This window comes from Sprattus sprattus (assembly GCF_963457725.1).
Source record: "Sprattus sprattus genome assembly, chromosome: 1".
NCBI classification, from domain to species: domain Eukaryota; kingdom Metazoa; phylum Chordata; class Actinopteri; order Clupeiformes; family Clupeidae; genus Sprattus; species Sprattus sprattus.
Window position 1 is genome coordinate 10,824,197 of NC_137920.1, and position 17,745 is coordinate 10,841,941.

General features: G+C 40.0%; 1 protein-coding gene across 1 annotated transcript; it reads left to right on the forward strand.

Annotated features, from left to right (window-relative positions):
- Positions 1-5,380: 5,380 nt before the first annotated feature.
- Positions 5,381-7,321, forward strand: LOC308367307 (general transcription factor II-I repeat domain-containing protein 2A-like; the record flags this gene model as incomplete). The annotated part of the gene is made up of 2 exons (XM_080841194.1): positions 5,381-6,643; positions 6,740-7,321. 2 exons carry the CDS (start codon positions 5,381-5,383, stop codon positions 7,319-7,321), a joined length of 1,845 nt encoding a protein of 614 aa, XP_080697320.1.
- Positions 7,322-17,745: the final 10,424 nt, after the last annotated feature.

Here is a 17,745-nt window from a genome sequence, read left to right on the forward strand (position 1 = left end):
GATATTTCTATTTTATCGTTTGCGTTAGGCACTATGGGTTATCGTTTGAGTATACACCGCTACAAATGGTAGCTTATTGATAAGCCTCGGAGGCTTTCAGATTGTCCATTGCTTTCCCATCTGTTGCTATGGAGTCCACGAAATACGCGCAAATCTCGCTGCAAGCTATGTTGGGCCACGTTGTCATGTTATCCTCACAGACCTGCACTGAATTCGGGTGGGGGATAGTAACGCCATCTCCAGTCAGCGCAAATCTCGTTGTAAATTATGTTAGGCCACGTTGTCATGTTATCCTCCCAGTCCTGCACTGAATTCGGGTGGGGGATAGTAACGCCATCTCCAGTCAGAGTATTTAAACTGTGTTCCTATTGTAAGGACATTTATTAGCTTACGATCTGTCTGAGAGTGGGCTGTCAAAGCTAGCATCATCGAAGTCATACAGTACAGTAGGCTACATAGTTACATTCAATAAAATTAACCTACATTTGAGTCCAACTGCATGACTATTCTTACCCTACACTTACCCTTACAATAAAGAAGTGATCCTATTTCAACCATAACTTCATTTTAAATAATTTCTTTCTTTATGACATTAAGTTTATAGTTTAGACAGCAACGTTGACATCTACAGTGCCACTTGAAAGTATGTGAACCCCTTGAGCACTTAAGCGTTTTCTGTTGTTTTACCATGATTTTTCATTTTTTTATCACCAATTTTCCATAGATGAAATGTCAGGTTTATGTTTATCATTTGCATGTACTTTTTTTTAGAGGAAATTGTTTGAGTAGCCGAAAAACTACATGAAACATGGAATTAGTCCATTTCAAAAGTAAGTGAACCCCCAGCTGAATTGGTAAAGTCAAGCAGGTAACAGATTCAGTGAAACTTATTTGGGTGATTAATTAGTCAATTGAGCAAACCAATCATCTGAGACATCCTTAGGGAAAGGTTTGGGCAACACAGATTAAAAGAGAGAGGAAACCAACCAAACTACTGTAGTGCCAAGGTGTACCCACACAGATCAACAATGCCGAAAGGAAACGAGATATCCGAGAACATCAGGAAGAAGGTTCTGACAGCCCATCAGTCTTGGGAAAGCTATAAGACCATCTCCAAAAGATTCCAGCACCATCCATCCATCCAAGACAAATAATTTTGAAATGGAGGGCATTCAACATGGCCGCATCTCTGCCTAGAAGTGGACGCCCATCAAGACCATCACCAAGAAGCACCAGAAGAAGAATAAATCAGGTTAAAGTCAACCCACACATCACCTCTAAAGAGTTTCAGACCTCTCTGGCAGCATCTGGGGTAAATGTACATGGGTCTACATTCAGACGAAAATTGTTGGTTTTGATTGTGACAAAATAATTCTATCTCGGACTCATCTGTCCAAAGAAGGGACTTCCAGAAGGCCTTTGGTTTATCCAAGTGCTCTCGGGCAAAGTTGAAACGGGCAGTTTTGTTCTTTCTTGAGAGCAGAGGCTTCCTTCTAGCAACCCGATCATGAATGTCATGTCTATTCAATTTTCGTCTGATTGTAGACCCATGTACATTTACCCCAGATGCTGCCAGAGAGGTCTGAAACTCTTTAGAGGTGATGTGTGGGTTGACTTTTACCTGATTTATTCTTCTTCTGGTGCTTCTTGGTGATGGTCTTGATGGGCGTCCACTTCTAGGCAGAGATGCGGTCATGTTGAATGCCCTCCATTTCAAAATGATTTGTCTTGGATGGATGGATGGAGCTGGAATCTTTTGGAGATGGTCTTATAGCTTTCCCAAGACTGATGGGCTGTCAGAACCTTCTTCCTGATGTTCTCGGATATCTCGTTTCCTTTCGGCATTGTTGATCTGTGTGGGTACACCTTGGCACTACAGTAGTTTTGTTGGTTTCCTCTCTCTTTTAATCTGTGTTGCCCAAACCTTTCCCTAAGGATGTCTCAGATGATCGGTTTGCTTAATTGACTTATTAAGCACCCAAATAAGTTTCACTGAATCTGTTACCTGCTTGACTTTACCAATTCAGCTGGGGGTTCACTTACTTTTGAAATGGACTAATTCCATGTTTTATGTAGTCTTTTGGCTACTCAAACAATTCCCTCTAAAAAAAGTACATGCAAGTGATAAACATAAACCTGACATTCCTTCTATGGAAAATTGGTGATGAAAAAAATGAAAAATCATGGTAAAACAACAGAAAACTCCTAAGTGGTCAAGGGGTTCACATACTTTAAAGTGGCACTGTATATTCAACTGCATCCACTACCCAACAGCTACACCTACGTCTGCTAACACTACAGAATGCATAATTCCTACGGGCACTGCACTAGTTAGTAATAACACTAGGGATGCAACGGTTTTCGGTATTTTAGCGAACCGTTCGGTTCGCCCTGTTCGGTTCGGTTGACCCAGGTGAACCGCGATATTACGGTATGGGTGACATTAAACTTTTAATTTAATATGTGCCTATAATGAATGCACGCATGTATTGGGCGATAGAATGACTGCTTGGGACCCAGGGGATGAGTTCTGCGCTCCACAACCATGCAACAACCAATCAGAATTGTACTGACTTTCCCAAGAGCCAATCAGCGCTCTGAATGCAGACGCTGGAGATCCATGTGACGATGTGAGGAGAAACAAAACTTTCCCTGTTGCAGCACTATCATGGCGAGTCAACAAGAAACGGAGAAAAGAAAATTTGAAGAGGCACCGTCATCTTACAAATCAGCTGTATGGGAACATTTTGGGTTCAGTGTGGAGTATGATGACAAAGGGAAAAAGATCGTCAGCAAGCAAAGCACGGTGTGCAAGCATTGCTTTCCTACGATCGCCTACTCCACAGGTACATCCAACATGTTGAGCCACTTGCCCCGTCATCACCCGGCTGTAATTCTAAGTGGAGCAGCACGGTTTGTCGCCGAAAACACAACCATCCATTGCTGCAGCATTTCAGCAACAATATGCTTATAATTCCGAAAAACACAAGGCAATAACCAACTCAATGGACGTCTTCATAGGGAAAGACATGCAGCCCTATTCAGTAGTTTTAGGCAGGGGATTCCGTCACATGATAAAGACCATTGACATTGATCCTCGTTTTAATATCCCCTCCCGCACGCATTTCAGCAGCAAAATAATTCCAGAACTGTACGAAGTGACTAGGAGAGAGAAGGTTTGTTCTGTTGTTCTTTAAGGGTGTATTTATAACAGTTAAGTATTTTCTAGGGTTTAAGTGTGTGAATGACAATGTTTGTTGTTTGAGTTTATTGAATAATGTCAATGTTTACATTTCACATTACTTTACAGTATACTGCACTTTGCTATATTTATTATTGCCTGTTTTTGACAGAAGGCCAGAATAGTGTTCCTTGTTTAAAATACATTTTGTGATTTTACTTAATATGTGCCCTTTTTACATTTAATTGCATCTTGCATTGTCTCTGCAAGTGTGAGTAGAAGCACCTTGTTGACTTGAAATAGAAAAGACAAATATAACCTAATGCGTGTTAGCGGCAGGATAATATTGATATATCGAAACCGAACCGTAACCGTGGCCCAAAAACCGTGATACAAACCGAACCGTGGCCACACTGTACCGTTGCATCCCTAAATAACACTGATGAATAAATAACTAATTATTAATATTTACATTAGTATTATCAACTAAAAATTAATAACTCATTACAATGTACATTATTATTATTATCACTTTATTTAGACCACCTTATAACACCAAAATAACATCCAAGAAACCTTGAATCTTTCACTTTAAACAAAAAACATTGATTACTTTTTTTTTTTACTATTTGCTATTATTATTATTATTATTATTATTATCATAATGTATATAGCAATAATGAGTTCTTCATTGTTGAAATTCTCTGTCTTGAACAGATTTTTAACAATCTGATATGTTTAAAGAAGCCAGCTTGTTATAACATTACATTCATATACATTACAGGTTACTGCTGTAAGAGCACTGCCATACATCTTGGACCTGTTGTTCAGGTTAGTTTGAATATCCTTGTCTCATGTAAACAAGTATTCCATCTTATGCAAACATCGTGTGCCAAAGGCGTGAGTTATTGGTGTGCCAATGTTATCAGATCAATGTAATTTCTTTATACATTTCTGGTTTAAAGTAGGAGATTCATAGCCTGACGATGTCATACTCATAATTCTAGTCAGAATATGAGTCTGAGACTGAACCATTGGGCTGTGATTATGGGGCGTGTTTCAACGAACCAGGAAAGAAAATGCCTATTCGCTGAATTGGATACCTAGAACCAATCAGAGCAACGTAGTTGTATTACCATCTGATAGATTCAACTTTTACCTGATCCCGTAGGAAGGACGGCAAAAACATCTTTTCAATCGACAAATGCCTTGATCGCGTTTCTCTGTTCCTCTTACAAAATTAATGCGCTGTCAATATCTGTTGAGATATGCCTGCTCACGTTACTTAATTAGCACTCAAGGCTAGAAGCTACCATTTGTTTCAATGTTTTTTTTGTCTACGCGTTAGCATAACCTATCAATAATGCTCTAGAGTGCTTCAGTTAAGAGCTACTATCCTCGGCAACATTCGTGTTGCACATACACAACTAACCGAGTCAATGTAGACATAAAAAAAGTCGTGTAGATAGCTTAAATCATATCAAATATGTCCCACTAAGCTCCAGAGACGGCGCCATCTTTGTTCGATGTATATTCTATCTATCATCAGGTCATCTGTCCATCAACGTATCAAGCCCGCCCTTACAATTTGATTGGTTTAGATTGCTTTCTCAACTTTTTCGAAATGTTTAATCCCTCCCAACTAGCTCGACTCCAGACTGAATCTCCCAGACCAAAAATTTTGTGGGCAGAGTTCAGGCTGGTATCCAGACTAGGAGATTCAAGGATTCTGGGGGTTTTCTATTTATGTCTCTAGCACAAAAACTTGCAGAGCTTTTCAGTCATATTGACATCAAGACCAAAATATTCCTCCAGATCATGGGTCGGGAACCTATGGCTCGCGAGCCACCACTGGCTCTTTTGGTGACGGCCGTGGCTCTCGGAAGAAATGGGTTGGAGAAAAATACGGAGAGAAAAAACGTGTAATCAAGGGATCAGCCTAGGCCTAGAACGCTTAAATAACAGACAATACTACTTAAATTAAAATTGCAATTCTTTGTGGCAAATACGTAGGTATATCTGAGTGATTTAATTTAACTTTCCACCTCACTTGACTCCGTGACCATAAGCTGCACAATGTTGAACAATGTTGAACTGGTTGCAATGTTTATTAAACAAAATCACAGATTCCCCTCCATTTCCGTCAAAGAGACATATTTCATTGTGAAAGTTGATGTGAGCTAGATAGGCTAGAGAAAAATGTCTAAAAGGAAAAAGACCGAAGAGAGCGTCCGCTTCTTTCAGCCTGAGTGGACAGACGAGTTCGCGTTCGTGGACAGAGCTGGGACTGCGACTTGTTTGATATGTAGCGACAAATTTGCGTCAATGAAACGATCCAATATTAAACGCCACTTCGACACCCACCATGCACAATTTGCAGCTAAATATCCTGCGGGAGATAGCCGACGCAAGGCCTGCCAAGAGCTTCTGAAAAAGGTACAGGTGGGCCAACAGCAACTCCGTGCTTGGACCACCCAGGGAGATGGCACCTCTGCTAGCTTCGTGGATGCATTGGCAATAGTAAAAAATGGAAAGCCATTTACAGATGGCGAGTATGCCAAAAATCTAATGCTGGACGTGGCTAATGAACTGTTCGATGACTTTCCCAACAAAGACAAAATTATCAAAAGAATTAAAGACATGCCACTCTCTGCTAGAACAGTCCATGACCGCACAATTTTGATGGCAAATCAGGTGGAGGAGACACAGATAAAGGACATAAATACAAGTGAATATTTTTCACTAGCCCTCGACGAGTCAACAGATGTTGACCATATAGCCCAGCTCAGCATCATGGCCAGGTATGCTGCTGGTGACGCATTACGGGAGGAGAATCTGGCAGTTTTGCCAATGAAGGGATGCACACGAGGGGAGGACATATTCAAATCGTTCATGGATTTTGTGAAAGAGAAGAATGTGCCTCTCAACAAACTCATCTCTGTGTGCACTGACGGTGCCCCATGCATGGTTGGGAAACATAAAGGATTTGTGACTCTTTTGCGTCAACACGAGGGAAGATGCATCCTTAACTTCCATTGCATTATACACCAGGAGGCACTCTGTGCCCAACTGTGTGGCAAGCAGCTAAATGAGGTGATGGGACTGGTGGTTAGTGTCGTTAATTTTATCGTGGCCCGAGCTCTTAATGATCGCGAGTTCAAAGCACTGCTGGCCGAGGTGGAAAGTCATTACCCAGGACTGATTCTGCACAGCAATGTGCGTTGGTTGTCAAGGGGGAAGGTGCTCAGCCGTTTTGCGTCCTGTCTTGATGAAATCAGAACTTTTCTGAAGATGAAAAATGCTGAGCGTCCTGAGCTCTATGACACAGAGTGGCTCCTGAAATTGTACTACCTTGTGGACATCAGTGAGCACCTCCACCAGCTCAATGTGAAAATGCAAGGTATTGGCAACACAGTCTTGTCGCTCCAGCAGGCTGTGTTTGCCTTTGAAAAGAAACTGGAGGTGTTTATTAAGGATCTTGAAACTGGCCGTCTCCTGCACTTCGAAAGACTCAGGGAGGCATGCTTAACGAGTGACCACGAGCAACGTCAGCAATAGCAACAGCTGCAACAGCTGGCTGGCTTCACCTCCGAACTTCTGGTGACGTTCAAATCGCGCTTTGGAGAGTTTCGTGAGCGCAGCAGTCTGTTTAAATTCATCACCCACCCACATGAGTCCGCAGTGGACGAGGCACACTTATCGTGCATCCCTGGTGTGTCCATCGGCGATTTTGAAATGGAGGTTGCCGACCTGACCTCGTCTGACATCTGGATGGGCAAGTTCAAGTCATTGAACGATCAGCTGGAGGGGATCGCACGGCAGCGAGCGCAGCTTGCCAGCGAACACAGGTGGACGGACATGGGAAAGCTTCCATCCGAAGACCAACTGATCCTGAACACTTGGAATGAACTGCCCATTTCATTTCGCACATTGCGCCGTGTTAGCATTGCTGTGTTAACAATGTTCGGTTCCACATATACGTGTGAGAAGTCTTTCTCACACATGAAAAATATAAAGACAAACCTGCGCTCGCGTTTGAATGATGAAAGCCTCAACGCATGCATGAAGCTTAACCTCACCAAATATGAGCCAGACTTCAAGGCCATCAGCAAGTCCATGCAGCACCAGAAGTCGCATTAATTTCTGATAGGCCTAATGTTTAACTCGAGTTTCGAGTTTTGTGTTGTTAACGTTGTTAACTTAATGTCGTTGTTACGTTGTTCACTTGTGTCATTCCCCTTTCCATTTCAAGTAGTCACATAACTTTCAAACTAGTAGAAAATGTATTAAAACTGTTGAATAAATGTCACTGTTTGTTAAATATCCAAACTTTTTCTTGAAAGCGTCTTTGTGGCTCCTCTAAGATTTAAAAAAAAAAAAAAAAAATGTTAAAAGTGGCTCTCCAGGCAAAAAAGGTTCCCGACCCCTGCTCCAGAGGAATACAGTGTTTTATGACAAATGGTGTGATTAATTATAAAACAATTGGGTTCTATCGCGTAATTTAGTTGTTTCTGATTGGACGAGAGACAAGTCAAGTCAAGTCAAGTCAAGTGTACTTTATTGTCAAAAATCTATGTAACAGGGTTAGCACAGAAGTTTGAAATTGCGATGACCAGTCTCCAATGTGCAGTTTAAAACATTTAAATAAGACATTGACAAAATCTCTCTCTCACACACACACACACACACACACACACAAACATTTAAATAAGACATTGACAATAATCTCTCTCTCACACACACTCTCACTCACACACACACACACACACACACACACACACACACACACACACACACACACATAGCAGCAGAAGTACAATCAGTGGTCACAAGGTGCAACAGTAAAGTAAAGTGCCAGTGGCATGGTGAAGTGACTATGGAATGTTCATGTGGTTTTCTTCAGTGTGTTGATGAGTCTGATGGCTTGTGGAAAGAAGCTGTTACTCAGTCTGCTTGTGCGGGCCCGCAGGTTGTGGTACCGCTTCCCTGATGGTAGAAGGGAGAACAGACTGTGTGCTGGATAAGTTGTGTCTTTGATGATGTTCATTGCCCGCTTGGAACAGTGTGAAGTGTACAGTTCCTGAATGGCTGGTAGGGATGACCTGATGATCTTTTCTGCTGTCCTCACCACCCTCTGCAGTGCCTTCTTGTCTGCAGCTAGACAGCTGCCGTGCCAGACAGAGACATTGCTAGTCAGGATGCTCTCAATAGCACCTCTGAAGAAGATGGTGAGGGCAGAAGTGGGGAGATCAGCTCTTCTCATCCTTCTCAGGAAGTGGAGTCGTGTCTGCACCTTCTTGACCAGTGCGGTGGTGTTGGTAGTCCATGAGAGGTCATTCGTGATGTGCACTCCCAGGAACTTTGTGCTTTACACAGACTCTACTGCAATGCCGTTGATGATGAGTGGGATGTGTGTTGGTTGTTTTTTTCTGAAGTCCACAGTAATTTCTTTAGTTTTGTTGACGTTGAGAAGCAGATTGTTCCTCTCACACCAGTTGGTGGAGACGTTCCATGAGTTGGATTATCCATCATCATACCAATACCAATACCAATACCATACCATACCAATCATACCAACAATTTGGGACTTTTCACAGCTGATAATAAATCAATCTGCGATGAAATATTCGCATTGATGATAACCGTTAACTCAAAGTTCTTAAATTTCCAAACCAAGACGTTGACAATGGAAAAATGTTTTGTTGCGGAGAAACAATGGCGAAATAAACAATTTTTAATCAATAACTTTGTGTTGAAATTTGTTGACTGTAGAATTGTTTTATAAAAGCAGTTTAGCACTCGTGGGAATGTGGTGGGGAAGGGATAATCCCACGGGTGTTGTTGCCTACACTGTAAAAAAAAAATCTGTAAAAAAACAGTAAATTACTGGCAGCTACGGCTGCCAAACAAAAACCGCAAAATTAAAGTAAAACATCCTAATTCAAATAAAGTGCAAAAACCCTACATTGACAGATATTTCCATTTAAGGATTTGCAGAGAAAAACTGTTTTTTTTATAGATTTTTCCTCAATTAATACAATCAAACACCATTAATAAAGTTACAGCCCTAACAGTTTAGCAGAGAAAAACTGTTATTGTACAGATTCTTCCTAATTTATTACGAGCAAACACCTTTTATTAAGTTAGGGTACTAAAAGTATAGCAGAGAAACACTGTTATTTTACAATGTTTTCCTCGATATTTAAGATTAAAAACCTTCAATAAAGTGGCAGCCCTAACAGTTCAGCAGAGAAAAACTGTTATTTTACAGATTTTTGTATCTATTATTAATATCGAACACTTTCAATAAGGTGACAGTACTACAAGTTTAGCAAAAAATGCTGTTATTTTACAGATTCTTCCTAATTTATTACGAACAAACACCATTCATTAAGTCAGGCTTCTTTAATTAAGATTAAAAACCTTCAATAAAGTGGCAGCCCTAACAGTTCAGCAGAGAAAAACTGTTATTTTACAGATTTTTGTATCTATTAATAATATCGAACACTTTCAATAAGGTGACAGTACTACAAGTTTAGCAAAAAATGCTGTTATTTTACAGATTCTTCCTAATTTATTACGAACAAACACCATTCATTAAGTCAGGCTTCTTTAATTAAGATTAAAAATCTTCAATAAAGTGGCAGCCCTAACAGTTCAGCAGAGAAAAACTGTTATTTTACAGATTTTTTTATTATTAATATCGAACACTTTCAATAAAGTGACAGTACTACAAGTTCAGCAAAAAATACTGTTATTTTACAGATTCTTCCTAATTTATAACGAGCAAACACCATTCATTAAGTCAGGCTTCTTTAATTAAGATTAAACACCTTCAATAAAGTGGCAGCCCTAACAGTTTTGCAGAGAAACACTGGTATTTTACAGATTTTCCCTCATTTATTACAATGAAACACCTTCAATTAAGTGACGGCAATTCACATTTAGCAGAGAAACTGTCATTTTCCAGATTGCTCCTACATTTTTCTGATCAAACACATTCAATAAAGTGCTGACACATGCTCAAGATTGTAAAATGATGGTTTTATTTTGGAAGACAATTATTTCAAACATTGACTTGCAGGGTTTGTGATTGAAGAGTTTCAGGTGATGCAGAGTTTATTGATGGAGTACAGACGGGGAACAGGACACAAACAGAGTATACAAATCAACGAAAGGGTTAACAGACAGAGTTCTAACACAAAGATCTGGAACATGAACTAAAGATCGCACAGAGTCTCACTCTGGCTACTGTGCGCAAGGGCAAAGAACAGAGGTACACGGCTACAGGCCGGACAAGACAGTCACATTACTACCGGTGCCGTATGCACGGCACTCTGGATAATGCAGTCCTAAAAGTCTGCCGGCACCGAAATGGCTGACTCGGAAGCCAGCAGACAGGGAGCTTGCGGGGCTGGACGCCCACGGACAGAGAGCTTGCTGGGCTGGAAGCCAGCTGACAATGGGGTTGTAGTTGCCGGTGGCCGGAAGGCGGAATACCAGGGACGTAGAGTGGGCCACAGAGCTAGAAGACTTGGGCAAAGGTTTCACCCTTGTAGCAACGAGACCAAACACGGAGTGAGGGGAGTGCAGGTTATATATAGGAGTGAATCAGGTGTGTGTGATCATGTGATTTGGGACCTGAATGCAGTGCAGCTGGGATGGTGAATGATACTGATGACATGCAGCTGAGAGCATGAGTGAGAGTGAAACAGGTGTATGTGCTTGTGTGATTGAAGGGGGCGTGGCCGGAGCGGAGCTCAGCAGGAACATCACAATAGCCTCTACCCACAAAAGTTAAAACATTTGACTTCAGACTCATATTAAACTACATGGAGTGAGTCAGTCCATTGCAAAGTAATTTCCCCCTTGTCTCGTCTTTATTGTTCTGCATTGCTCTGGGCCAGCCAGATCCAAGGTTAGGTCAGGTCAAAAGTATTGGGACACCTGATCATCACACATATATGAGTTTCACGCACATCTCATTCCAAAACTACTCTATAACAGTTGCCTCTCTTATAGGAAGTCTTTCCACAAGATTTTGGAGTGGGTCTGTTGGATTTAGTGCCCATTCAGCATTAGGGAATTTGGACAATGCTCTTGTGTGACTAGACCAGGCTTGCCGATGCCGTTAGAATGGGTCCCAAATATGTATAGTGGTGTTTAGTTCAGGGGTGGCTTGATTTTAACCGAATGAACAAAGTGAGTCTGTGACGGGGCACCTGTGTGACCCACCACTGCAGCCTGTAGGCTGCTGCTTTTGTGGACTGGGTGAAGGTGTTTTGGTGTGTGTGTGTGTTACATGTTTGATGTTCATGTCTTTGTTCAGTTAAAATCAGCACACATTCAATGTCTTGTCTCTGAAATTTTCTGTTTATTTAGTTTAACAATAATCATATTGTCATATTTCATACCGTTTGTCAACCGGTGTTTAGTGTCTAAGTTTGTGTTGTGAAGATGGCGCGATATATGGAGTTTATGTTTAATGAGATTTGGCTGCTTTATTATGTGTCGGCTATGCCGGCACCAAGCCTAATTGCTACCATGTGTAGTCTGTGTTTCCTAGTTGATTGGGAGTTTGATTGTTTAGGTATGGCTGCTGTGAGCCACAGGTGTTGGTGCCTTGCTGATTGACACACCTGAATTCAATGATTGGTATGAGCCAATTCAAGGTGCTTGTCAAGGCTACTTAAACTTACCTTTGTTCTTTGTTCAGGAAAGTTGCCAGTTTAATAGGACGTAAGTCCTTGGAGCTCTCACGATGGGCTTGTTACCTTGGTCCTTTTATTTGCTTTTGTTTTGTTTCGTAGTGAGAGTGATCGTGTTTAATAAGGACTCTCACTGACCAGTTAATGGTCCTTTTTATACATGTGGTCTTATGTGAATTGCTTATTTGTTGGTGGCTTCATGCATTTGTCCTTAGTGAAAACTGTATTTTTTATATTGATTTAGTATTGTCAGTGTTTTAACTGCCTTTGTGCCTTATTTGGGTTAATAAAAATACCCATCTTTCTAACATCTTCAGCCTCCTGAGTCCTCTTGTGAGTAACATCTTGCCTGAAGGCTATCCCGACCTTTTACAGAGTCTTATCTTATCAGGATAACCCAATCAGCCAGCAAGATACGGGAACCTGTAACTAATATCATAGGTTGACTGACCTGTCAGTCTGACACAATGCGCGCACCCAAGACTATTTTGTTGCTATCATATGTCCATGGTTGCTATGGTAAACTCTGCTAAGTCTGTGCGTGAAAAACATAAACTAATACTTTCCTTGACTGGTCCACACATGTGTCAATCATGACTAGACCAATGAGATGCAAAGATATCCGAGTGCACAACAGAGAAGGTGGGATGTAATCAGTAATTCACGTGCATTTGTTTTGCCGTTTAGCCACGCAAGTTTTAGACAGTTCTATAACGAAATGCAGTTGTACAACGAAACACATTTATTCTACATCATCATGGCTCCTTAAAATAAAACAGTGAATTAGCCCCCAAAAAGATTGTTTTTATGGGGTAACAGCAGCATTGAAAGAGCTTCAACCGTTGGATGACGAGAAGATTGAAATAGAGTCTGGTAGAATCAGTCACGGAAGAGTATATGGAGAGATCACCGATTATTTATCTTCTAACTTTTGATTGGGATGAGATATCAGTTCCATTTGTTCAGGTGATGGCATACCCTTGGGGGCACACAATTTTATGACATAACTGGCCATTTCAATTCATTTTCCCACTTAAATCCACAGTAATCTAGATGCAAAAGGAAAAAGAATTAGGGGGCGCCTATATTTTGGGAAGGTTATCAACATCTTTCTAAAATTTGAGATAACATATATGGTACTCTAAAGGTATTTTATCATAGCTTGAGGGGCACTTTTGTAACATCAAATTGAAATTTGCCATCATACTATACTTAAGACTCAAAAGTAGGCCTTTACATTTGGGCATGGAATTTTAGGTAGAATTTGCCAAAAAACATCAAGGTTCTAACAGGTTAATGAAAATGGGTTTGCTGAATTTTTGAGGAATTCACTGTAAATTTACATAGAAACATGATAAATTGTTAGTATGTACATAAACCTTAATATAATGAGCTACATATTTAATTTCAGATTATCAGTGTAATTTTATTTACATTTGCATGTATTTTAGAAAAATGGAAAAATTATGTATAAATAATACAGTTATTTTCTGTAAAAAAAATAGAAATCCATGTCATTTGTCATTATTGGCATTATCCTTAAAATAGCAGTCGTGTTTTTAATTTATAGTTAACCTCCATTATTATACGTAGTTTTGTATACAATTTCATAAAACAGAAAACCACTGTAAAAATGTAGAGTTATTAACTGTAAAATTAGGTTGTTTTTTTACAGTGTACGCCACTCGGCCTGCGGCCTCGGTAGCTACGGCCGATCACCACCCGTGGGATTATCCCTTACCTACCCACGCCCACTCGTGCTATATTGCTTAAATATAATTGGTTTCACCTTAGAGTCTATTTAAGATCCACCATTCAAACAACATTCATGGAGAAAAAAATATTTTTAGGCTTTGACATCAAATTTGCAATGTGCAAATGTCAATATTGCATTACACCAACTTCCTTTTAGTGTCTGGATAAAGGGTAAGTAAGTGTGCCCATTAAGCCAAACAAAATCTGTTTTCAGGTATTTTTCATTGATATTGACTTGATTAATAACTATGCAAGATTAATCAGTCATTTGAAGATATATTTATCAGGTCACATTTTAGAATATAAAATACAAATATTTTACAAAATAAATAATAAGTCTTGCATGGGTTTACAGTAATTGGTTCCGTGACACTATTTAGAGTTTTTTTTTTTTTCAAAACACTAAACACAATTAGCACAACCCAATTAGCAGAACACCTCATATCCTTTGCAAAATTAAATACTTGAAATACTGTTGCAAATTAAAACATTTTTTAGCAATTGTACTTCTCAGTGATTAGAGAGCTGCAAGTGAAGTGTACAGAGAAATAACAAATGTACAAATATACAATACATTCACCAACCACCACAGAAGATCAATGCTGCAGACTGAAGAAAATATAGTTCTTCATGCTACTACAGTAGTGTGCATAATACTGTCAGCTCAGCAAATATATAAAAAAAATATAAAAAATATATAAAAAAAATATATTAAAAAAAAACTCTGTATCCAGTTGATCTTGAGATGGGTCATAATGAGTTTCAATTTGTAAAAGGGTCGCTCGGCTGTTGCCACTTTCCAAAACAATAGCAGGGCAGTAAACACCTCACCGAAAGTGGATTTTACCGAGTGATAATCCACAATCAGCATCTTGGCAAGTTGACAGACAGAGGACTGCAGAGCAATCTCTGCTCTAAAGCAGGCCCTTGAATGATAGGAGTTGTGCACCAAACGTTATTCCTATGTCCCTGTTGTAGTGGTCAGATAGACGTTTTGCCTGGTCATATAGTTCATCATCGCCTGCGAGCTGATGACCACTACAATAGGGACATAGCAATAACGTTTCCCGCACAACTCCTATTATTCAAGCTGCCATTCCCCTATTGATCAGGCTGTTATAATTGTAGTCAGGCCGCCTAAGAGATCCTGTTTCATTGTCTAGCACTGAGTTTTTCGGATGTGGGTAAAGCTTATTAGTAACCTATTTATAAACCATTTATAGACCATTTATAATGGAGTCTTATGGTAAAGTGGTACCCTTTTCCCTGACGCTGTGTCCATGTGTGGAAAGTTCCGCAGATCACACTGTTGCAAACGGCTTGATAGCAGGTGTAACTTGCTTATAAATGTGTCCACGGAGCTGACCATATTCATGATGTGTTTCTCCTTACCCTGCAGCTCTAGATTCAAGTTATTGAGCTTGTCAGTCAGATCGGTAAGAAAGGCTAAATTCAAGAGTGATTTAGCTAGGAACTGTGGGAAGTTTGTATTGTAGTTATATTGGACCATCTTGAAATAACGCTCCAAATTCCCTTTCTTTGGTAAAGCCACGTTTCCATTGCAGATTAGACAGATGGACTTTGCATTTGAATACACGAAAAATAATCCTCCTCCCACTCTGAATGTAAATGATGTTTTAGATGTTTTAGCTTCTGCCATGGTAATAGCCTATCCACTTGCTCTAGTCTAGCTTCTCGTGCACTTTGGAGTCCTTAGTTACAACCTAGAAACCATACCCTGCATGCGTATATAGAAAGAAGCGCGTGATTTTTTTTTCATTATGCCTGATATAGCCTATTGTAGGCTACACATCTACACACTGCCTCATGCGATCAGCAATTAATTGTGCCTATTCAAGCTTTTTTAAGTTGGAAGTTTTAATGTATTGTAAACAACAGTAGGAGTAAGCTACACACAATACATACGTGGCAAAATATTTCTCGCGATCGACTGCAACTCAGCCCGCGATCGACTGGTTGGGCACCCTGACCTACAGGCTTAAGGCTATATGGCCATGGGAAAGCTACATTTGAATCGTGGAGTTCCTAATTCATTTGGGTCTTTTCAGATTGTGTATAAACATTTTGTATATCAGAGGCATAGTTTTATGCATGGAAATGTGGTCATTAACTGTAACAATGCGTTTTATAACAGCACTGTTTCATTTTCATTTGTTTTCTTTAAGGGTTTGCACTGATCTGAACATTCACCAAGGACTTCAGAGCAGTAGTGTGTGAATCTTCCAACAGCAAGCTCTTTCCCGAAGGTAAGTTACAATTTGCATGATCTGCAGGGAGAACTTGCATGATCCATTCAAAACTGCATAATCAAAACTGCAAAACTGCCCTGGTATCCAAATGTGTCAGGCACCACGTACTATTAAAAAAGGGACATCTTATGAAAGATTACATTTTTTGGTGCTTCTACATGTTAATATGGTTATCTGGCATGTTCACCAACACTAAAACACTGCGAAAAAAACCTTGACCGCTTGTTATGGTTTCTCTATGTCAAAAGCGATATGCTTGAGTGAGCACTTCTGATCATCTGGCCTTGTTATAGTCACAAACTGCGCTTATTACAATTTCAATCCCCATTGCCATGAAGGGAGTCTATACATGGCCTTGGACCGCTCCCACCCCATTCCACCCAACCACAGATAGATACTACATTTGCGAACGCCAACCATTTTGCTTTTGCAAGTGCTTGATGTGCTTTGATAAACTAACAGTGTGAAGCGAATTCGGCATGCAAGATGCTTTTTGTGTTTGGTTCTGCACAAATCCCTACATCAGACCCCAGCCTCAGAAGACACAAGAGCAAAATTGATGGATTTAATTTTGAAGACAATGGGCCTCATTCTCGACAGCAGTTGAGAAGACTTTGAAAAGGACTTTCTTCTGATCTCCACTTCGGTGGATTTAGGAAAACATTTGCCATTCTCCATAGTTTTCTCATCTGGGATTTCTTCTGAACTTCAGAAGACTTTCAGAACGCGAAATAGCTGATAGGTGAAAATGTATCCTAGTTAGTTCAGGACTCCGGAGCTGCATGAAAGTATATTTATTAGACAGACAAACAACAACAATTGCAATTGGGCTCCCCTCCCAGCCGAGGCTGACAGTGAAGCAATGATAAACACTTCGCACTAGGTTTATATAGTCGGAAGTTTAGCTTTCAGCAGGGATGATCACGTGGTGGATTCGTCACGTCCGAGGCTCCCTGTCTTGCAAGGATGGCAGTTTTGCACAAGGTCGGAAGAAGCACAGTTCCCTTCTTATCTCCTCTGGTCTAAACATGCTCTTGTTCATATGCAGACATAGTGGCACCTAATATTTTAGTTACACACACAGAGAGAAAAGCCATGCTCCTGCTTTCATAAGCACATAATTCATACAAGGAATGTATTAATACAAGTCACTTGATTATTATATTCTTAAGTCATTAACAGTGTTTGGAAATAATCTCTATCAATAGCAGTCGTAAGTCTGCCGGAATCTTCTCAAATACGATTCCTCAAATAACCACAAGATGGCTGATGTAAATAATAAATAAATAAATGGCTGCATTTGTGAGAAACCGACGTCGATTGTGTTCACGTCAACTCTACAGACATCCTCGGATTAAAATAATTATAATAATAATAAATACGAGAATATTTGTATAATTAACAATTACGTTTCACATTTATAGTCATGATTCTATGAGGCATCGTGATTTCATTAAAATAAATAAAAGGACTACACCAGAATGCTAATCCAGACTATTCTCACTTGTAGATTCATGTTGGTGGAATGAACTGCCTCTATTTCTTATGTACAGTAGTATTTATTATTACACTAGTTCTCTATTGCTCGTAGCTTGACAGTTCTCTCCCTTGTACGTCGCTTTAGACAATTGTGTCTGCTAAATGACTGAATGTGAATGTAAATGTACACGAACACCGCACATGTAAGTGAATAAATAAATACACACTCAACCCAATCACGTTAAAATAGCCATAGAGGAATAGAATGGACATCCTGCAGTACCTCCAAGTTAAATCTGCGTTTTTTGCTCGCTTTCCGCTTAGACATGACTCGCCTTACGAGGTGCTTTTG